The sequence below is a fragment of the Microcebus murinus genome, chromosome 9 (genome assembly GCF_040939455.1).
Source record: "Microcebus murinus isolate Inina chromosome 9, M.murinus_Inina_mat1.0, whole genome shotgun sequence".
Lineage (NCBI taxonomy): Eukaryota > Metazoa > Chordata > Mammalia > Primates > Cheirogaleidae > Microcebus > Microcebus murinus.
This window is the reverse complement of record NC_134112.1, coordinates 32,012,068-32,036,554: the sequence shown is the minus strand read 5'-3', so window position 1 is coordinate 32,036,554 and position 24,487 is coordinate 32,012,068. Positions and strand designations below refer to the sequence as shown.

Genomic DNA, 24,487 nt, shown 5'->3' with positions numbered 1-24,487 from the left:
AACTATTATTGTAGGTATCTAGAGTTTAATTCCTCTGGGGAAACTCTAAGAGGTAATGTAAATCCCATAGCTCAGAGTTATTTCACTTGAGCTGAGAGAGAACAGAGACACTTACGCTCCAACTCAAAACAGTGATTGCCTGAATATTGCTCTGTAATTGGGTTTTGAAAGACTTCTATTTATAGATAGAATCTTTGGTAAAACTCTTATTCTTAGTTAGATAAAGTTTTGCTCTTACCTAGAGTGGAATAAATGGAGAAGTCATATGATTTTATAGCATCCAAATATGGTACAATTTTGAAGAGTTGTAATAGAGAAAACTTTTTGACATTTGCGTTAGTATACAAAATGCTTGCCAAAGAAGAGTACTCTGAAATCAGAAAAAGATAGCAGCCATGTAAACATTTGGAATAAAATAGTTACTAGTTTCCATATTTTAAAAATTTTAAGTGAAAATATTCTGCTTTTAGCAGAATTTGTTCTGAGTTTACCAGGTAGCACCATACTTGTAGAGACTGTATTTCTAAATCAAACATGCTACAGTCTCTTGAGCAGAGTAAATTCAAGATGCCAACAGTTTCAAACTTTTTAACCTTAAAATTCAGTTTTGGAGAAAAGTATAGGCAATTTTATTTTATTTTATTTTTATTTAGGAAAAGTCTAAAATATGTGGATGCCATTGAAACAAAAATAAAATTTTTCATAAAAATAACAATGATATTATATCATCACTGAGAGATATGGCCACAAAACTGACTAACATATGTGAATATTTATCAGGAATCATAATTCTGCTTATATTATTTTCTAATATTCAGATAATCAATGTAAGGAAGTTGATAACCATGTTTTGATATAATGAATTATGCAATTTTTATTTTTTTAAAATGAATTTTATTTGTGAATATAAATTTTGAATAGGATTATTTTATAGGCTCACTGATAAAAATAATTTTTAGCCAATAAATAAATATTTCCATAACATAATTTTATAGTTAGCCCCAAATGGGGCTCAAAATTGGTCCAATTTTATGAAAAGTTATCTGTTAATTCTGTTTATGCACCAAATTTCAATATGTCTTTACTTTGGCATTTAAATAATGTTTTGGATCCTGATAAAGTTTTCTATTTAGCTAGAAAAAAGTATCTTAAAAACATATTAAGAAGTTCCAGAAAATCTATGGCCCTGGGCCCTTATAAGCTCCAGTGTTAATAATCTCTGAGGTTGGAAGAGGTTAAGGTTAGCACCAGCTTCTTTTCTTACAAGAACAGGGTGTGTAATGATGAAAGGCAACATCATTCAAATGGAAAGTAGGTAAAAAATAAAAAAAGAACCAAATCTGAGGAGTGACAATTCTATGGTTCCCGAAATGATGATGGAAGGCGGAAGTTTCTGAGATCAGGAAGTTTTCCAAAGTGGCAAGGGGCTTTGATTGGGAAACTTTTTGCTAGATGGGTTATTTCTAAGACCGACTTTCAGAAGTCAACAACCACCCATTTATCCAAATTCTTCATTACCAAGAACAATCTGGTTTATACCAAATTCCGATCACATAGTATCTGCAGAAAGCCTTCTCATGGGTCCTGTCTGACCCAGTGAAACCCCATCCATGGCCCTCACCTCTAACTCTTGACTGTGTGCATTCCATTATCTACTTTTTGCTTTTATTGTAGATCCATTCTTTGCTTTACCTTTGCCAGATAAAACAAAAAGGCAGAATGGTGAAGGCTGAATAGTCCTTTAAAAAAAGTGCTGAAAAGTGGGAAGATTTACGTAGTAGGAAAAATGAATAAGGATAGAGGATATGACTGAAGCGGGAGTGTGCATGTCTACTTTTAATGGAAAACCCCTCTCTTTTGCCAGTTGTATTGCCATAGGACAGCAACTCAATGATGGCGTGTTACTAATATTTTACTTTACAAATAGCAGCTCCTGAAAAGTCTAGCAGTAAACCTTGGTTCATTTCTCTTATGTGCTAATGGGGATATTATTCCCATGGCAATAGATATGATTTTCTTGCACATCTGTTTCTGTAAGGAAAAAAATACATATATATCATGTGAAAATATAACCCATAAATTATGGGAATTGAGTTGGCTGCATATTGCACAGTCTGCGCTATATCTACTTCCATTTTAATTATTATCCTTTATAAATAGAGATAGTGGTCTATAAATGCATTATTAATGTAGAATATGTCCTTGTTTTTATAGACTTTGCCAGAGGCCATATAGCATTTAAACTTCTGGGATTTTTCCTGATTCAGGAAACTCATACATTTGGATAAAAACCAAACTTCTAATATTTAATCTTAACAGAATATTTTATATAAATTAAATTTATCCAAAAAGGTCTTAGTTATTTAAAATACTTCCTACTACTTACATACATAAAGACTAAAATTTAAGGGATCATTGTCAGTCATTCTGCTTAAAGATTGCCATTAACAATTCATGCCTTCTGTCCTGATTGCGTTTTGGGTGTAAAGATATTTGTTTTGTTTATGGCCAAGACCTCTTGTCTTGAGGCATAAGATACAATGCTTGACAATTAAAGCCCTTGCTTATTCTCAATGTACCATCTTATCTAAAAGTAAATTTATTCTGACTTCAAGAGTTCATAGGCTCATAGAGAAGTAAGGTTTTCTGCCATAACAAATGTAATATCCTAGAGTGATATGTAACATGAGATCAGAGTAGTCCCAATAATTAAGAAGTAGAAAGGGAATCAACCTTTAATAATCATTAGTCCTACCAGTATTGTTTTATTAATGTGCAATTTGTGCTCCAGAATGATCTACTGACTTCTCTGGGATTAGTGTGGGGTCTCCAATCTGAAAATCTTCACTTTTAGTTCAGAGCCCCATCTTCAATGGGTTTCTTATACACACTTTTCAATGAGCTTTTGTCTTCAGTTTTATGATAGTTTCATCAATAATTTACCTGATAAACAGGTTCTTGCTATAGGACAGGTTAGAAGAAATGAAGATTAGAGTGAACTAGTTTCAACGTGGTTGTGTCACTTTGTACAATAAACTCATACCATAAAGTCAATAAAATGTGGGTCAATTGAGTTGGTACATATCTAAGGAACAAGGGCAACTTGTTGATGAATTTGCAATGTGCATAATCCCTTTAACTTGAGATTTTCATATGTTGAAATTGTTTTTGCATTTTTATGTATAGTGGGAGGAGGGCTAAATTAAAGAGGACAGCACAATGCAGAAAAAGAGACATTTTGGAATTAGGCAGTACTGGGTAAGGATTTCTACTAGCCTTGTGACCTTTGAATAAATTACCTCACATTGTCTACATAGTCATCATGAGGATTAAATAAAATTACAAATTATAAATGTGGAAACACCTAGCACAGTCCTTGGCACATATTGGGCACTCAATAATGCTAGTTTATCTTTCCTATACTATTTACATTTTGACCCATAAACTGCAATACAACTGTAGTGTTTGTCAGAGTCCCCATATTAGTCACTGTAGAGAACAAGGAAAGGATGTCAGATAGCATTGCTAGCTTTGTAAATGTCATGTATTAAAATAATGTTTAATATTTTGTGACACTCATTACAATTGTATGTACTTGTAGATGGAATATGACATTTTCAATTTAAGAAAGACTAAAATGACATTGTGATTTAGGTATATTAGGACCTTGGAATGGAACTGTCAATTCAGGGATAACTTTCGAAGCTGAGAGATGTGAGGGAGGCTAAAGAATAGGCCAAGATGCATTTCTATTGCCTACCTTCTAAACCTTTCTTAGTGTCTCATGCCTATTCTGTCACTTTGTTTTAGTTTAGACATCATCATTTCCCACCTGGACATTTGCCAACATGTGAGATTGGTCTTCCTGCAGCCACTGCTATCACCTTCCAATCCATCATGCACAATCTCTCCAAAGGGATCTTTTAAAAATGTAAACCTGATTCTATACCTCTTTTGTTTAAAATGGCCCCTCGTCATCCACATGTTGAAGTCCAAGAGCATTGATGTGTCCTTACTTTCCTATGAGCTTATGAACTCTTGAAGAACTCAGAAGACATTTACTTTTAGAGAAGATGGCACATGGAGAATAACCAAGGGCTATGCTAATTAACCCTTGCCTGCCACAGCAGTCTCATCCACCACACTGCAGATTCTTCCTACATTCCAACCATAGCTAGCAATTCACTGTCCCCCAATAAACCACAGAGACTCCAGTCTGAGTACATTTGTATGTGCTTCTTCCCCTTCCATGGATACCCCACCACCACTATCTCCCTCTATTTCAGCTTGACTAGTTTCTGGTCTTTCAAACGTTTCGTCAAGTGATATATTTTTTTTTTTTCTGACAAGTCTTCTCTTACTTTCCCAACACCTTAAGTGTATATTCTGCCTATTCCCTTTCAAGGAGCACATGGGCATTGTACACACAAAATTGTCCTTGTTAACTAACAGCACTATCTCACCTAGGTCATACATTTGTTGGAGTCAGGGAAGCATCTGTGTGTCCTCAACATCTAGAACAGCCTTAACTTTCCAAAAATGTTAGTTTGTGGATTTGTTGACATAATTGTTATATTAATAGATTGGTTCAATAGTGTGATTCTCAGACTTTGTTGACAATGGGTGATCCTAGCAGGCAAAGTAGTAGTGAATACCTATGTCAGAAGGTCTTGTTAGCATAGGGAATATATGGGGGACTGAGTGTCTTCCTATAATGTGACATCCATCCCTTTATGAAACAATAAGTTAAAGAAAGGCCAATCACAGAATGTTGGAGCTGGAAGGGATTTGAGCCATCTTCCCCTTTCAAGAGGCAGAAATAAAGTCCCACTATCCCTTGCCAGCATTATACAGACAGCCAGTGGCACAGCTGGGTCCAGAACTTACTTATCTTATTTCCCAATCTAGTATTCATCCATCTGCCTTTTCCACTCAAGTAGAACTTTTTTAAGAACTAAGCAAACTCTGCATGCCACGTTCCCCCCTAATTGGTCAGACTGCAAAGATAGTTCTAACCTGGTGAGTCATGTCAGCACCTAGTGAGATTCCCTAGCTTTGATTCGGGGCTACTCAACACTTCACAAAAAAATAGCTTAGGGGCTGCAAGGAAGCCATTAACTCTGCTCTTTCATATTTATCCCACTGGCATGCTCTCATAAAATGACTTTCTATTTTCCTCTCATTCTCCTTTCCTGCTTCAAAAAAAGAAACATCACTATGACATATGGATGGGCTCCAACATCAGCCAGTGCATATATTAAAGTTTTAAATCAATTATTGTTCTAGTACACACCCTGAGGTTGAGAAAGAAAGAACATCCAGGACTAACAATCCTGATTGTTCTGGCAAAGCTGCCATTCGATTCATGCTGGCATTTCCGGGCTTTTCTTTTTCTTTATTACTCTAACTTCATTTTTAAAAGTTAATGGTTCAAGTAGCAATGTTTGATGTTACTGTTTCATTCATTTTCTCGGTGGCTTCTATCTCTCCATCTCTTGAGAGTTTCCCAGGGGGCACAATGCCCAGAGTTTGCTTACTTAGTTGCAGAGACAGCTGTCAGTCCAATAGTGAGTTCATTAGACCACGGATTATTCCTCAGTTTATTGCCTTGTGAGCAAGGGAGAGATTCAGGCTTGGAAATATAGCACTTCAAAACTTGACATTCTTGGATTGAGAAAAAGACTTAATCATAACAGTTAAGAAACCAAATTACAACTGTGTATAACATGGAGAATTTTAACTTAATGACTATTCCGAGTTGGACCTATATGAGTGTTCTGCTTACTACTGCTCTAACTAAAATTCCTATAAAGTATGCAGGATACCTTTTTTTTTTTTTTTAGGCAAGTACTGGAAGTCAGTAAGGATGGTGGCTGTGCCAAGGGGCTGTGCTCTGGCTGGTGCTCAGTTGCAAGAGGAGACAGAGACCGTTTCTGCCCTGGCCTCCCTGACCGTGGATGTGGAACAGCCCTTTGCTCAGGAAGACAGCAGGTATGAATCCAATGTGGGGGAATAATTCGGGTCAGTAACATCCAGTCTCATCATTGATGTTCATGAACCTTCCTCCTGCCTTTCCTTCACCTGTCTTCTCCACGTCCACCACCTGTCTTCTCCAAAGCCACAGATGCCACAGCACATGCTTTAGGCTATCGAGAATTCCACTGTTACATTCCTTCTTCATGGGAAGTGCAGAGCTGGAGTGTGGCTGCAGTCAGAGATAGAGAGGGCATGAGATAAATGGTGAGAAAAATCACTCCTTGTCAGATAATTGAGTGCAGATAGTTATGGAAAGAGCTGCTCGTGGGCTTAACTTCTTTCCCTAGTTACTCTGTATTTCCAGACGTTCTTTTTCTTTCTCTTATTAAGTAATGCTAGTCAGTTGGATAGCCAAAGTACATACACACTCTTTATGTGATTGTCCTTGAGGTTCAACAATTGGATAAAAATGGAAGTTGCCTGCAAAGGAATTAAGAGTGTAGGTAAAGGACTGTGTGGACTCCAGTCTGACTTTATTTTTTGTTATGATTAGAATTTGTTTCAATCCATCTTCATGTAAATATAGTTTTCTGGGAAAGAAAATAAGGTGAACCTAGGGTTAGGTTTGCTTGTTCTCTTTATAAGAAATGTCTGTCAGTGTGTGCCTTTGGTGTTCATCGTTCCATTCTGTGGACAATGCTGCATTCAGAATACCCTTAAAGTCTACTATGACTAAAACCACCACAAATGTACATTCACTGGTGCTTTCTATGGCTGACTTCAAGGTCACAGTTCTTCAATTTAAAAGTGAATCAGGTAAGGCTTTGCTAAAGCTCTGCCAGCTTGCACTCTTAAATTGCTTCTGAGAAGGAAATCAGACTCCCTCCGTCAATAATATCACCATTAATTACACAGATCCTGCTACTAGTGCATAGGTTGGCAGTTTTCCCAAGAATGCACAAACTCGAACAGTTCTAGCTTTCTTGCTTTTACTGGATACTCAGAGTTTAATGGATTTAACATCTTGTGGCCAAGAGCAGGAGATAAACTCAATAAGAGATTTTATTTTTATACAATTATTTTCTCTTGCCATTAACCACTTACACAACAGATTACCAGTAGGGAGAAAAAAGTTGTATATTACTGTATTGAATGGAATCTTCATATGGATATCTAGAGCATAAGGGAAAACTTATTTTACGTCTTTGATAATATGAACTAACCCCCTGCTGTTCCCATCTAAGAACTGAACCAAGTTCATAATCCAAAGGTGTTGCAATTATTCCCAAGGCCAAAAACAGTTAGTTGTCCGTCATCTGAGGGCTGTAAAACTGAGGAAACTAACATCTGTTAGTGTTGGATATAAAAGAGCGTAGCTATTCTTTAGAATTCATTTCATATAGAAAAACAAAGCCAAATTCCAACTTTAGTGAAATGAATTGTAAGTAATTTTGCCCATTAAATTGCAGAGCTTAGAATAATTAACAATAATAAGTGATGTTTTGAGTCCCAAGTAATATAAAAATCTGAGCGCCTTGGCAGAAATTGGCTCTAGAAGCATACTTGTTTATCCTCAGGTAAGTAGTGTGCTTGATTCTCAATAATCTACAGGGATTTAACCCCGGCTTCAGTCCGCCGTGATTTTTAAGCTTCATCTGATGGCAGAGAGGGAATGTGAATGTGAGTGTTCTGATGTTCAGGAAAGCAGAGTTGAAACTTGTAGCCTAGTTTCATGTTCATTTATCACTTTTAGACAGATGATACCTATTTTGATTGATTTTTCTTGTGGGAAGAAAAATAGTTTGCTTAAAATATTTTCTATGGCTTTGCAGTCCCCTTTTCAGCAGAGGAAAAGAAAAATTATTCTAGAACTGGCTCTCTCATTTCAATTGAACCATGCCTGAATTTCATCAGAGAGAAGGGAGGAGAGGGGGGGGGAGAGAGAGAGGGAGAGAGAGAGAGAGAGAACACCCTTGAATGCCACACAGCATTTACTTTTTCCAGGGGAATGCTATCAGAATTGTTGCCCTACTCAACATAGGAAAAATGGCTTTCAAAATGAGATAAAGAGGTGGAAATGTTCGTAGCCCTTTGTTATGAATGCAATATTATAAGCACACAGGAAATTGAAAAATTAGAAAAATCAGAGAGCTAAATGGATGGAAAAGAGTGAAGGCAAGATTCTTTTAATAGGAAATTCTTGCCAGTTATTTTGGAGGATATATTGGTGTTTGGAGTGAGATGACTCATTTCATACTAAGATTTTGGGTAAAGCAGCTCTTTTTCTGGCCAAGTCATATCTGACTCATTTACCACTAGTGAATAAGGGATAAAATGCTCCTGGCTATGAACCATTGTAAGTATTTTCTGTTCATTTTTCTTGGATGGGGGGGGTGACAACAGAGTGCAGTTTCATTTTTATAACTATATTGATGGACCTTGAAGAAGAAATTACTAGGAAAAGGCTGACTTGTGAGGACTTATTTGGGGGGCTGTTGGCCGATATGAAGATTTCAAACAAATTTTCAGATGGCTAAGGGCTTAATCAGGAAAGAAATAATTGATGGTCAGTAAAAAACAAAACAAAACAAAACAATCCTGAATAGGCACAAGTTATATATTCAAAGAAAATTAAACAGATAGACCTGGTCACATATAGTATATTATTTAGAAGTTAAGAATTGCAATATTAGGGATTTTTTTCCTTGTTTGCTAGGAAAGTGTACGTTGAAAAGATTTGTAGTTGCATTTGTTGTATATCTGTTTCAAAATGCTTCTACTTCTACTTTGGAAAGGTCAGTGCTGTACTCAGGTTTATTCTTGGATACCAGTTCAAGCTCTGCTGAATATCAAAAAAAAGTTCTCTCTGGCAATCAAGACTTCAGGATGATCAACTGTTAAGTTTTTAGAAGCACATTTACTCTCTAGCATTTCTGACTCTGTTTTTGGTTTTACTTTTTAATTTAAAACCTCCTGAAAGTTAGATTTTCAAGTGTCACTTTGACCTATTGAATCCAGTGTAAATCATGTTAGATTTTCGTAACACAATCCGGTATGGATGCTTATTTAATCATTTAATTGTCAACTTTTGGCAACCTTTCTCCTGAAAGAGAAGGTTTCAAGTCATTACATAATACAGAAGCATGATAAACCATATGATTCTGAGTCTGGCTGTTTCGTTTTTTGAATAATTATCTTGTTTGTGAGTGAAGAAGTGTAGCAATCACCTGGAAAATCCCAAGACTCATCTGCCATAGTTTTGAATAGTCTACCAATAACTCCAAGGACATTGATAATCCCATTTTCCTGAATCTGAAAATTTATACGGAAATAATAGACTATTATTAAATACACATTTATATCTAATCTTAGAAAGATGACTTTGTTCAAATATCCAATCCATTAGGATTGTGTCTCCAAGGCCTCTAGAAGCTAAATATTAAACAAATTATTTAGGTTTCTGATTTTTCTCTATGATAACATTATTTTGAGTACTATTTAAGCAAATATTCCAATGTAAATTTTATTTTTTAATTTTCATCCAGGGTCATCCAAGCCTTAGTGAAAAGTGGGCTGAGTTTTAGAAGCTCTTAGTAAGAGGAAGAACAATATGCTTTCCTCCTCTTCCTGGGGCCATTTAATTTCTATTTTCCTAACATGCCTAACATGTGGTCTTGGGCACATGTGAAGTTTTATTTAGCATGGTAGGAATTAAATCTAATGCCCAAATATATTTTAGGGATCAGTTCTGTATTAATTTATAAAACAGTGCTTACTTCAAAAAAAGAAACAAAATTGAATAGAAGCATAAGTAAAATAAGATGCATAATTTAGCTTCCCATGTCAGGTTTGTGTCCACCCATTTACTCCTGCCCTCCTAACACTAGAGAGGAAGAGTGGAGCTTGATTCTAGAATCTCCACATTTAATAACTGTGTGCTCAGGGCATGTTACTTAATCTCTCTGGACTTTACTTTACTTGTTTGTAAAATGAGAGTAAGATTTTATAGGGTTGTGAGGATCAAATGAGACAACACATCATAAGAACTTAACACAAGACCTGACATATAATAAATACTCAATAAAGATTGGTTTTTCTTATTCTTTTCCGTAATTTCTCTTCTTCCTCAATTTGCTTTATTTTTTCCTTCCTTTAATATATTGTTTATGATCCAGTGATTTATAATAAAAGAATATAAAGGCTATACCTGGGCATCTATAACTTTAACTGTTCATAGGTTAAATAAATAATATAGTCATTAAAAATAAGAGATGGACAAATAATCACTAAGCAATAAATTGTTTAATTAACTAATCTGTGATTGGCTGACCTAACTCAAGAACTTTATCAATGTCCAATAGGTTGTAGGTAATAAGCAAATATTTAATGGATGAATGAATGAATTCAATAGAAGACAAAACATTGTTAAAATGGTAACAGCATTCTGTAATGGTACCTGAGCTCTACTTGTCTCTCTATATTTATTATGCTTTCTGCAGGAATATGTTATTATATTTTTATAAGATTTTTCAAAATATGCATTTAAGATTTATTTTATTTAAATACTAAGTGACAATGCCCATTTCCAGAATATGCTGACTAACTAAAATTCATACTGTTTGTTCATCTATCATAAAGATGGATTGGCTGAGGAAACATAATAAGGATGTATGCGTGTGTATGTGTGTGTCTGTGTGGCAAAATGTCTGACTAGGGAAAGGAATTTAAGGGCAGACAAAAGTAATGGAAGTGATACTGAGATATTACCGAATTATCTGCCAACTTGCAGAATGAGGAGGAATGTGTAAGAATGTTGAGTTCATTTACTATTTTTTTAAAGTGGCTACTAATATTAGGCACCAATGTCTTATATAAATGATGTCTTATTATTCTATATTTTAAGGTATACAACATGCTGTTTTGATATACATAATAGTGAAATGATTGCTCCAGTTAAGCAAATCAACCTATCCATCACCTTCCATAGTTAGTGTGTGTGTGATAAGAGCACCTCTATTCTTTTAGCAAATGTTTAGTATAAAATACATTATTAACTATAGTCCTTTTAAAGTAAATTATTTTTTCTTTTTTATTTCAAAATATTAAAAGGGTACAAATGTTTATCACTTTTATAATGCTTGAGTCATAGCTATAAGTGTGACCACCACTAAAAAAGTGTTCATTGTACCCATTAGGTAGGTTTTTGCCTGTCTTCTACTTCCCCCACCTTGCTGGATTTACACTGAGTTTTACTTCCCTGTGTACACATGTGCATTCATCAGTTAGTTCCAATTTAATAGCGAGTGCATGTGGTGTTTGTTTGTCCATTCTTTAGATACTTCACTTAGAATAATGGTCTCCAGTTCCATCCAAATTATTGCAAAAAGTATTAATTCATTCTTTTTATGGCCAAGTAGTATTGCATAGTATACATATATATTTTGTTAATCCACACATGAATTGATGGGCACTTGGCTGATTCCACATCTTTGCACTGTGAATTGTGCTACAAAACATTGGAATGCAGGTGTCTTTTTGATAACAATGTCCTCTTTTCCTTTGTGTATATACCCAGTAGTGGGATTACTGGATCAAATGGTAGATCTATTTTTAGTTCTTTGAGGAAACTCCATATTGTTTTCTGTAGAGGTTTTACTAATTTACAGTCCTACCAAGAGTGTATAAGCATTCCTTTTTCTCTGCCTCCATGCCAACATCTATTGTTTTTGGACTTCTCAATAAAAGCCACTCTCACTGGGATAAGGTAATATTTCAGTGTGGTTTTAATTTGCATTTCCCTAGTGATTAGTGATGTGGAGCATTTTTTCATATTTATTGGCTATTTGTCTATCTTCTTTTGAGACACTGTTCATATCTTTTGCCCACATTTTAATGATGTTATTTGTTTTTTTTTTTTTTTTCTTGCTAATTTGTTTGAGTTCTTGGTATATTCTGGGCATTAACCCTTTATCAGAAGTATAGTTTGCAAATATTTTCTCCCATACTGTAGGTTGTCTATTTGTTCTGTTGATTATTTCCTAAGCTGTGCAGAAGCTTTTTAATTTAATCAAGTCCCATTTATTTACTTTTGTTGTTGCTGTAATTGCCATTGGGGGTTAAGTCATAAATTATTTGCCTAGGCTGATATCTATCTAGAAGCAACTAGACAAAGAAGAGCCAATCAATCCCAAAGCCTGAAAAAGAAAAAAAATAATTAAGGTCAGAGCAGAACTAAATAAAACATAAAACAAACAAATAAAAATAAATACAAAGGCTCAGTGAAACAAAAAGTTGATTCTTGCAAAAGATAAACAGAAGTGATAGATGTCTTGGTAGATTTCCTAGTAATATAAAAGAAAGGAAGCTCCATCAGAAATGAAAAAGAGATATTATAACTGATACCACAGAAATACAAAATATCATCTATAAATACTATGAAAATCTCTGCTAACATAAACTAAAACATAGAGGAAATGGACAAATTCCTGGAAACATACAACCTCCCAAGTGAATCAGGAAAATATAGAACTCCTGAACACACCAATAGCAAGCAGCAAGATTGAAGCAGTAATAATAAATTTTCCAATAACAACAACAAAAACCAAGACTAGTTGGATTCACAGCCAAATTTTACCAGACCTACAAAAGAAAGCTGGTATCCATACTGCAGACATTATTTCATAATAAATTTCCTCCTTAAGAAGGAGGGAATCCTTTTCAACTAAATCTACAAAGCCAGTATCACCTTGATATTAAAGCCAGGAAAGGTCACAACAACAACAACAAAAAAAACTATGGACCTATATCCCTTATGAAAATAGATGCAAAAACCCTTACTAAAATAACTAGCAAAGTGAATTCAACAGCACATCAAAAAATAATAATAATAATAATCTACACATGACCAAGTTGGCTTCATCACAGGGATGCAAAGATGGTTCAACATATGTAAATCAATAAATGTGATTCACCTCACAAACAGAAGCAAAACCAAAACAACAGAAGCAAAACCAAAAACCATATGATCATCTCAGTAGATGCAGAAAAAATATTTGACAAAATCCTGCACACTTTTATGATAAAAACCATCAACAAACTAGACATATAAGGAACATACCTCAAAATTATAAAACCCAAATTTGACAAACCTATAGCCAACATCATACTGATTGGGGAAAAGTTGAAAGCATTTCCCCTAAGGACTAGAACCACTTCTATTTAACATAGTGCTGGCTTTCTAGCCAGAGCAATCAGGCAACAGGAAGAAATAAAGGGTATCCAAATTGGGAAAAAGGAGGTCAAATTATTGCTTTTCACTGACAATATGATCCTATATCTAGAAAACCTCAAAGACTCCACCAAAGAGACTCCTAGAATTGATAAATAAGTTCAGCAAAGTTTCAGGTTACAAAATCAATGCACACAAATCAGTAGCACTTCTATACACCAAAAACAGTTAAGCTGAGAGTCAAATCAAAGAGTCAATACCATTCCCAATAGCTACAAAGAAAACAGAACACCTAGGAATATACTTAACTAAGGAGATAAAAGATGTCTACAAAGAGAACTACAAAAGGCTGAGGAAAAAAATCTCAGATAACACAAACAAATGGAAAAATATATCATGCTCATGAATTGGTAGAAGCAACATTGTTAAAAATGTCCATACTACCCAAAGTGATTTATAGATTCAGTGCAATATCCATCAAAATACCAAGGTCATATTTCACAGATTTAGAAAAGATAATTCTATGCTTCATATGGAACCAGAAAAGAGCTCAAATAGCCAAAGTAACCTTTAGCAAAAAGAACTATTCTGGAGGCATAACATCATCAGACTTCAAACTATACTACAAGGCTACAGTGACTAAAACATCATAGCATTGGCACAAAAATAGAGACATAGACCAATGGAACAGAATGGAGAATCCAGATATAAAACGATCCACATACAGCCAACTGGTCTTTGACAAAGCAGACAACAATATATACTGGGGAAAAAAAGCCCCATTCAGTAAATGGTTCTAGGAAAATTGGGTAACCACATGCAGAAGAGTGAAACAGGATTCATATCTCTCATCACTCACAAAAATTAATTGCAGATCAACAAAATATTTAAATGTAAGGCATGAAACAGTAGGAATGCTAGAAGAAAATACAGGGGACATGGTGCTAAGAGCCAGGGCCACAAAGCTGCCTTGTCATTCTCAAAACATTCATAAGCTTGGGGATTGTAGTAGCTTTCTACTGTTGTAAAAAAATCACTACAAATTTAATGGCTTAAAACAACATAAAGGTTCTGTAGGTCAGAAGTCTGAGACAGGTCTCACTGGACTAAAAGTATGGCTAATTTCTTCTATATATTTTTAGTTGTCCAGCTAATTTCTTTCTATTTTTAGTATAGATGGGGTTTCGCTCTTGCTCAGTCTGGTCTTGAACTCCTGAGCTCAAATGATCCACCCACCTCGGCCTCCCAGAGTGCTAGGATTACAGGCATAAGCCACTGCGTCCAGCCCCAGCAGGATAATTTAAGATAATTTCCCCACCTCATGGTCCTTAAATCTTAATCACATCTAAAAAAGTCACATTTGCCTTGCAAGGTAACATATTCACAGGTTCCAAGGATTAGGACTTGGCCATCTTTGGGGCCTATTCTTCCTACTACAGGATCAAACATGAACAATTTATTTGGTGAAATTGAGATAAGATCCTGCAGAATGAAAAAAGACCTAATATCAGACAAGCACTGGAGAGAAAAATCACAGAGCCAGGGACAACTGAGCCAGGTTGGAAGAATATATAAGATATCATTTACTAAATAAGAAAGGCATCAAAGATAGAGACAGTAACTTGAACTCACCATCTATTTTTTTTTAACTTCTCCTGCCAACATTCAGTCCAAACTATCTTCGTCTCTCATCAAAACTTTAGAATACTTCTGTTACTAGTTCTCATATCTACTTTTACCTTCTTTCTAATCTGTTTTTTATACTGCAACAGGAAACTCTTCAAAACAAAACAAAGCAAAGCAAAACAAAGCAACTAGAAAGCATAACCTGTCACGCCTCTGCTTGAAACCCCTTCAATGCTTGTCCATTTCCATTAACATAAAGATCACCACCCTTAACAGAATCCATAAGCTCTGCATAATTGGAACCTCACCTATATTTCCTAACTTATGTCTAAGATTTTTCCTCTTCGTTTTCTGATCTGTGTTCCAACAACAATAACCTCAATGAATTTTTTAACTGAGGTATACCTTACATGTCATAATATGCACAAATCCTATGATTTTTACCTACATCACACTTATAAAAATACCACCCACAACAGGGTCAAAAATGTTTTCATCACTCCAAAATGTTTGCTTCTTCCTCTTCCCTGTCAATGCCACTCCCTTAGGTTTGCCTGTTCTTGAATTTCATTTAAATTGAATCATGCCATATATATTGTATGTTTTCATCTGACTTATTTCACTTCACTAAGCGTAATGTTTTTGAGATCCATGCATATCACTGATAATCAGTAGTTTCTTCATTTTTATCATTGTGCATTATTCCAGTGTATTAGTATACCAAAATTTGTTTATCTATGGACCTGTAGTTGGTTATTTGGCTTGTTTACAATTTGGGGCTATTATGAATAAAGCTGCTATGAATTTTTTTATTATTGTGGTAAAAAACATATAAAATTTACCATCTTAATCAATTAAGTGGGCAGTATAGCAGTGTTAACTATATGCACATTCTTGTGCAACAGAGTTTTAGAACTTGATCTTGCAAAACTGAAACTCTATAGCCATTGAACAACTCATCCTCTTGCCCCCTCATCCCTCCAACCCTTAGCAACCACCATTATACTTTCTATTTCTAAGAGTCAAGACTACTTCAGCTACCTCATATAAGTGGAGTCATACAGTATTTGTCTTTTTATGACTGGTATACTTTACTTAACATAATGTTCTAATGGTTCATCTATGTTGTGGCATATAACAAGATTTCCTTATTTTTAAAGACTGAATAATATTCCATTGTATGTATATGTCACATTTTCTTTATCCATTCATCCACTGATAAGACACTTGTGCTGTTGTGAATAATGCTACAATGAACCTGGACATGCAAATATCTCTTCAAGATCATATTTTCAGTTCTTTTGGATATATACCCCCAAGTGGGATTTTATATGGTAATTTTATTTTTAATTTTTTGAGGGATCTAAGTCTCTATGAGATTTTTGTACAAGTCTTGATATTTTGTTTTTTTTTGTTTTTTTTGTTTTTTTGACACAGCACTCAGTTACTTTGGGTATAGCTAGGAGTAGAATTGCTGGGTTGTAGAGAAGTCATATGTTTACTTCATAAGAAACTTCCAAACTGTTTTTCAAACTTATGGTGCCATTTTTGATCCTTGCTAGCAATGAGTAACAGTTCCAATTGCTTCATAGCCTCACCTACACTTGGTATAATCAGTCTTTATAATTTTAGCCTTGTTGTGAGTGTGGAATGATATTGTGGTTTCAGTTTTTCCAAAACCAAAAAGCTACACTTATGTCCACATCAGGGCTTCCTTGGTGCATGCCTCTCCTCTGTTTGCCATACTTATCTTGTCCTCTTCTACCTCCCACCAACCCTTTAATGCCTTCCCCATTCTGTTCCTTTTATCCTTAAGATTTCACATCAAGTATCACTTCCTCTTCTTAGAAAATGTTCACTGAGCACCAACCCAAAAATTAGATCAGGTGCCCCTTTTACATTTTCACATGTCTCCCCTATATTTCTTCATTATTCCACATAATTGAAAATTATATATATTTTTGTGCTTATATGATTAATTTATATTTTCTCCTGTAAGCTCTTTATTAATAAAAGCTATGTTCCTTTGGCTTACCGTTATTTTGCCAATACCAGTATAGTGCCTGACACATATTCAGTACTCAAAAATTATTTTGTTAGTAATAGATAAGTAAAAAAGACATGACCAGGCACAGTGGCTCACACTTATAATCCTAGCACTCTGGGAGGCTGAAGCTCCTAGCACTCTGGGAGGCTGAGGCGGGAGGATCGCTGGAGGTCAGGAGTTCGAGACCAGCCTGACCACGAGTGAGACACTGTCTCTACTAAAAATAGAAAGAAAAAAAAAATTAGCCAGTCAACTAAAAATAGAAACAAAAACTTAGCTGGGCATGGTGGCTCCCACCTGTAGTCCCAGCTACTCAGGAGGTTGAGGCAGAAGGATCACTTGAGCCCAGGAGTTTGAGGTTGCTCTGAGCTAGGCTGACGCCATGGCACTCACTCTAGCCCAGGCAACAAAGCGAGACTCTGTCTCAACAAACAACCAACCAACCAAGAAAACTGTCAGAGATGTCAGAGACATTTGAGTGAGTATATGAGTGCAAGCTGTGAAGCTGTGGGAAAGAACAAAGATCCCATGGCAGCAGGGGTACCATAGAGGTGAACAGTCAGACTGGGTAGAAAAGGATCAGTGGGGCAAGATCGGAAGGGAAGTTAAATATTACCATAGGAATTTGAGTTGAATCCTATTTTCAATAGTGAGCTAACAAAGCAAGAGGGACAGACACCATGGGTCTGTATTTTTAAAAGATAGGGGCATGAAGGAAGGGACAGCATACTGCTAAAGAGACAGCCAAGAAATTCTTATGCTAACTGTGGTAAAGAAGCCAGCTAAGAATGGTAGAGGAAATGGAGAGTAAGGAAACGTAGATAAATTGCTGAGAAATAGTGAGTAGGCAACAATTCATGAAATGTGGATGAAAGAGGAGAGAAAGAAGTCAAAAATAGTAGTGTGATGATAATGCCATTAGCTGAGAAAGAAAAAAAGAAGAAATGGATCTAAGGTGATTATGTATTGTAGAATTAAGAAGCAAAAGATGGAGATAAGGAAGTAATAAGGCAAGTCAGCACTGGTAATACCTACCATTAGAAAAATCTGTGAGAATTCCCCACAAAAGCTTGCAGCCAGTTGTATTGTTATGGTACTTTTGCGCTATGTGTTTGCTTTTGTTTGGCTTTTTATTCCTGTATAGCCTGGTGATATGAAGGTATATATTCCCAATCACACATTCAGGTGAGGAGTTGCAACACAAGAAGTTTCAACTGAGAATATTTCTGGAATTTTTATTCTCCTGTTACATATTGCTTTCTTCTTGATTTAGATTATTTCTAAAGAGCATTGAAATCATTCCAACATATGTATATAAACACTTCAAAAAGCACTTATGGAATGTCTACTATGTATATAAAATGGCATAATACTGAGAGAGGAAGACAATAAAGAAAAGTGAAGGTAGAAATGAAAGGAAGAACATAGCATACAATTCATAAAACACATAAGGACAAAACAATACAATATAAATTGAACATTGAAAAGAGCAAAGTAGTCAGTGAGATAAACAGTTACTTATGACGCATACATATGGAAGTCATTTGATTCTCTTTTACTCTGTGTTCTGTGGTTTACTGAAAGTCAAGGCTTTAAAGAGATGCCCAAACTCATTAGTTATTAAAAAAATGCAAATTCAAACAACAAGATATTGTTTTACACATATTAGGTAAACATTCAGTGAGACTATATGGCCAACATAGAATGTAAGCTCCATGAGGGCAGGGACTTTTGTGTATTTTGTTCATTGTTATGTCCCCAGTGCCTAGAACAGAGCCTGTGCACCTAGTAGGCACCAACTATTTCTAGAATCACTAAAAAACATCAATAAACTAGCATTGGTGGAGATGTGACGCTTTGGAGCCCTCACCACTGTGGGAAGGTAAACTATGATAGCCACATGACATAGTAATTTAGTGCCGTTTGATATACACAAAACATATGACCTAGTAATTCTGCTCTTGGGAATGTATACTAAAGACATTCTCATCTAGGGTCTTTAGAGTCATGTATAAGAAGCTCACAGCAGCTTTGTTCTTGGTGGGTAGAGAGAGTCCAGCTCAGTGTCCATTACTGGGAGAATGGCCAGTTAGAATGTGCTGTATACACACCATGGGGATGCCAGTAGCAGTTTCCAGCCACAGACTAGATAACTACATGGATAGATCTAATAAACAGGACTGAGTGGCAAAATTAAGAAGTAGTAATTATATACATTTGTATAAAGATAACATTTACATAAAGTAAAAATATATGCCCACTAAATAATAATATATAGCTTCAAAGAATAACCTACAAACAAAATAATGTATGCAACAGGCACTGGAATGCTTGCCTTTGAGGGTGAAGATGAATGGAAGAAAGATATAGGGACTAAATTAAATCAATGAAAGAAGAGAAAATATGTCTTACTAAATAATAAGATGAATATAAATTAACAAATATTATTCTAAAAATCATATGAAATGAAATACCAATTTAAAGGATGATATAAAAATTTAATTTTATGCTCTATCTTATCTCAAGTGAAATTCTTTCCTCTTTGCTTTTTGTTTTTGTAAATTATCTTAACCTACAATTGCTGGACTGAATTGACTTCTCTTAATAATTGAAACTTTTATCTTTCATTGACAGAAAACCATTAATGTTCACTGTGAAGTTGGTTTGCTGTAGTAGAAGTTTATGTCTTTCAATTAGCTAAACTGTTGTATTAAAATTTATCTTTGGAGCCTGGTGCATGGGCTCATGTCTGAAATCCCAGCACTTTAGGAGGCTAAGGTAAGAAGATCACTTGAGGCCAGGAGTTTGAGACCAGCCTGTGCAACACAGTGATACCTCCATCTCTATAAAAAATAAAAAAGAAAGAAAAACAATAAGCCAGATATGGTGGTGCTCACTTATAGTCCTAGCTATTTGAGAGGCTGAGGCCAGGACTTGGAGGTTGCAGTGAGCTGTGATCACACCACTGCACTCTAGCCTGGGTGATAGAGTTAAACCCCGTGTCTAAAAAAGAAAAAACATTATCTTCGGTGGGTTGATTTTTATGGTTCTTACTGAACTTACTGTCTTCATCTCTCCTTGTCCTTCCCCATCCTTTTCCAAGACTATACATTTGCTAATCAAGGTAAACTAGGCATGTTTTTATGGATGACTACAGTGAGGAGTCCCCACTTTTTAAGAGCATTGCTTCTCATTCTGTCACCTAAAACAACCATCAAAGAGTCATCCCTCATCAGCTCACTTTCTAAGTGTTTCATGAAGGTGCTTTCTTCAAGAAATCATCTTAAAAAAATATGCAGACATATAAAACAGTGACCTAGAAACAGAGATTAAGTAAAGATAACACCTCTTCTGAGAGCTACAGATATGAGAAGGAAGATACTATAAATCGTCCAAATGACAAATATAAATACTACAATTATTTTGTAATTATTTAACATTCATAAATCACGTTTGCTTATATTAACTCATTCGCTTCTCACAACCCTTAGGACACATAAGGGATTATTATTTCCAGCTTAAGGATAAAATTGAGAATCTGGAGATACTGACTTGTTCAAAGTTAAATTTTAGAGCTGGGACTTGAACACAGGGCATCTACCTTGAAATCTGGGATCTTTTCCAACTGCTGTGCTATTAACCCTTACAAGGCACAGAGGAGAGCCAGTTATGTGTACATGTAGATGATTTAGTAGAGGCTGGGCAGCAGTAAACTAACTGTTTTTCAAAGACAGGTTAATATGAAATGATTTACAGAGAGGAAAAAGAAGAGAAAATCTAATGGAAAACTTTCTATTGTACCTGCAAGTTCCCATGTTTCAATCAAAGAGGTTCAACTTTTTTTTTATTTGTTTGAGACAGTCTTACTCTGTTGCCCAAGCTAGAGTGCCATGGCGTCAGCCTAGCTCACAGCAACCTCAAACTCCTGGGCTCAGGCGATCCTCCTGCCTCAGCCTCCTGAGTAGCTGGGACTACAGGCCGGAGCCACCATGCCTGGCTAATTTTTTCTATATATTTTTAGTTGGCTAATTAACTTCTTTCAATTTTTAGTAGAGACAGGGTTTCCCTCTTGCTCAGGCTGGTTTCAAACTCCTGACCTTGAGTGATCCGCCCTCCTCGGCCTCCCAGAGTGCTAGGATTACAGGCGTGAGCCACCACGCCCATCCGAGGTTCAACTTTTGCCAGCAAGTGGGTGGCAGCCCAGATACCCTGTTCATGTCCTCACAGCCTACGTTGGACATGTAGAGAATGCACAGATCCTCCACCACAGGGACAATGGTATTCCTTACATCTGCCATCTGGGATATTTCCCACACACCACTGTCTCTGCAATTCTAGCCACACTAGGTCCTGGATATGGGGGAAAGATCATCCTGCTGGAGCTTTGGGTTAGAAATAGAAAATTCAACTAGAATACCCAGCTTGAGTTCTATAACTATATTACTCACGTATTCTCAGGTGTAAGTACAGTTGCATATTTACATATAAATTAGTTTAGAAACTTGAAGAGGGAAAGGAAACATATTTTCCTTTTTAAAAATTTTCTTCTTGGAATTCCAATCATTTTATTATTTATTAAGTATGACTCATTTAGATCACTCTTATATACCATCTCTAAACATTCTCTGCCAGCCGCCTTATCCTGTATAGTCTTAGACAGGCTATCACTTTTTAAGAAACATTTTTTTAATATTCCACTTCCACATAGACTCTTTTAACAAGGATGCGTTAAAATCTTTTTTATTACCATTCCATGGATAAAATCTTTCCTTCAGTGCTTTAAATTTATTAGAAGAATGCTAAGCTACTACTTTATATGGCAACTACTTTATTTAAAACTGCATTGAAATCTTGGCTTCTTGTCCTTACACATCTGTAAAATAACATGGCTAAATAGTTCATTTGTCTTCACAAACAGCTATATTTTAAACAGAACATTCTTTTTCTAATACAAAAGTAATTCCTTATATTATCCTGGCAAGTATATAAACAATATGTAAAAGAAAATGAAAAACCACCTACCTATCATTCCACTACCTAGGGAGAACCATCAACCCAATATTGTTTCCTTCTGGTAGCAAAGGCATTATTCTGTATCTATGTGGCATTCAACACAATTTTATGCATGTTAGATGATGAAGGGACAAATCCAAAGTATTAGATAACTAATGTCTCATAGAGTTTGTTGTTTATGAATCAATTTTATCTCCTTTGTTTTTTTAACCTCCACTAATTCTGTAAGGAACATCTTTTTTTCTCATGGTTACACCTTACACCGAAGTTTCACAGAAGTGTAGTTACATCAGCAGTTGCAACATTAACAAATCGCAGAGCTCAGACTCCACTCAATTCACCCGGCTTCTCAAATCCCAGTAATTTCCCCCCTATACACCCCGCCCCGGACAATCCAACCACCTCGTGTATTTGGATCCCTGCTACAATTTGTTCTTTTGACTAAATTAAAAGTCATCCTAAAAGTTTGCCTTAAAACACCCTCAAAGTGTTACTAAATTAAGGTTAAATCTCAAGTATAAATTTTCAAGCAATTAGTTTTGGTTTTGCCCGAGCAGAACACCCCACAGATGATGCCGAATAAAAACTATTTACACACTACCATAGTGCATTTCTTGTAAAAATGTTGGGTCTGTAGCAACGATTTGCTAATCAAATTCAGAATTTGATTTGAAATGCCTCCGGCAGGCAGCCAATCCAGTTATGAAAGAACAGAAGCAAAAACCAGAGTCCTGGTGAGTCTCCTCCAGAAGCTAGCTGAGTCCTTTGCTCTCGTTAGCAAACTGATTCCATAGGAAATCACTGCAATTGCTCCTAAAATAAAATATCATAGTTATTTTTTTCAATAAATTATTGAACTATCCTAGACACAAAACATGTACATTTTGGAATCTAAAGTTATAAAATATTCTGACATGTTTTAATATAAACAGGAACATTTCCAATGATTGCTTGGATCTAAAATGTTTTTCCACTTGACATTTGTTTATACTTCCTAGGAAAGAAACTCTATTTATGGATAACTGAATAACACAAATAAACATCAGAGAGAGCTGAAAAATCAGCTTTGATTATGCATGAAAATCTACAATGTCATTGTGTACTCTTATGCCGTATTCTGATTGCCTGTTTATTTTTACAGAACTGCTGGTGAGCCTATGGAAGAGGAGCCAGCCTTGTGAAGTGCCAAGTCCCCCCTGATATTTCCTGTGTGTGACATCATTGTGTATCCCCCCACCCCAGCACCCTCAGACATGTCTTGTCTGCTGCCTGGGTGGCACAGATTCGATGGAACATAAACACTGGGCACAAAATTCTGAACAGCAGCTTCACTTGTTCTTTGGATGGACTTGAAAGGGCATTAAAGATTCCTTAAACATAACCGCTGTGATTCTAATGTTACAGTAAACCGCGATTGGAAGAAACTGCTTCCAGTGTGCTTTTAATATGCTGGGTAATCCACTCCTAGACACCAAGAATGAACTAGAAACATTCAGTACAGCATTAGATATTAATATCAGAAGCTATGACAGCCAGCAAAAATTTGGGCCAAACCGAAGACATACTCATTCCTGACATTCTGATAAGATTTTTATTGGGTAATTTTTTTTCTAACAGTTTGAAATTGTTTACAAGATTTTCTTTCTGCTATGAATGGACAGCAATTCCAGACAGATCACAGTGTTGTTTTGTTTTATTTTGTTTTTCAGAATTTTTTTATTGTTGTTGTCGTCATTGTTTCTTTTTCTTTTTTTTTTTTTTGTCTTTGTTTTAACACTTAGTTCAACTCTTCCTAGTAAGAGTTCAAGATGGAGGAACCAAAAAGAGGCTTTTCTCAGTGAAATAAACCACACTGTTCTCAAAGTCCAAATGCCAAAGGAACCTCACACACTGTATGTAATGTGCAGTATTTTATGTCACATTTTGTGAGAAAAATTTCTCTAAGTCTCTGACATCCCTCTCTGTGTTTTCATACACAGGCAACTTGCTATTGTCTTAGGATGGGGTCTGTCTCCTCCTCCAATACATCCTTTGTCTTGATGATGGTAGCTGTGAGCACATGTTCCACCAAGGGTTTTTGGCATCTTCGAACAGCATAAAACATTTCAAAGATGGTCTAAATCTGTTCCAAACCTATCAAGAACTTATTATCTCACCTTTCTTCTTCTGTCTTCCATCACTCCATTTCTTCTTACCTTTCATCATTCCTTCTTTCCTTAGAAAAACTGAAGATTAGCCATAATCGCCCCTATTACTCGAGGGTTTGGACCATTTAGCTCATTTTGTTTCCTTTCCAGGTTAATACAGTTGCTTTGTCTGATTTTGTTCTTTTAGCTGTGAAACCATTGAGGTGAATATGGTTTCTAAATGTTTGAAATATGTCACTGAAGGCATTGCTTATCTGTAGTCACCTTGAACTGAGTTAAGCTAGAAGTTCTGCCTTCATGTGAAAAGATCAAAATCAACAACAACAAAAACTTAACCTTTACACAAGTTGCCTTAGTGTCAAAGGTTAAAAATAAAGGACATTTATTTCTGAGATGTAAAGCAACTTACTAAATATAAGTAGGTTATCCCCTACCTCCAAAAATTCTATT

At 35.7% G+C, this 24,487-nt stretch overlaps 1 protein-coding gene across 1 annotated transcript in view; it reads left to right on the top strand.

Annotated features, from left to right (window-relative positions):
• Positions 1–23,637, top strand: part of HDAC9 (histone deacetylase 9) — an 873,646-nt gene extending 850,009 nt beyond the window's left edge. Inside the window, exons 27-28 of the mRNA XM_076006392.1 lie at positions 5,844–5,991; positions 23,032–23,637. Coding sequence (XP_075862507.1) covers positions 5,844–5,991; positions 23,032–23,071 — 188 coding nt within the window. The 3' untranslated portion in view covers positions 23,072–23,637. The remainder of the gene's footprint in view (positions 1–5,843; positions 5,992–23,031) is intronic.
• The last annotated feature ends 850 nt before the right edge of the window (positions 23,638–24,487 follow it).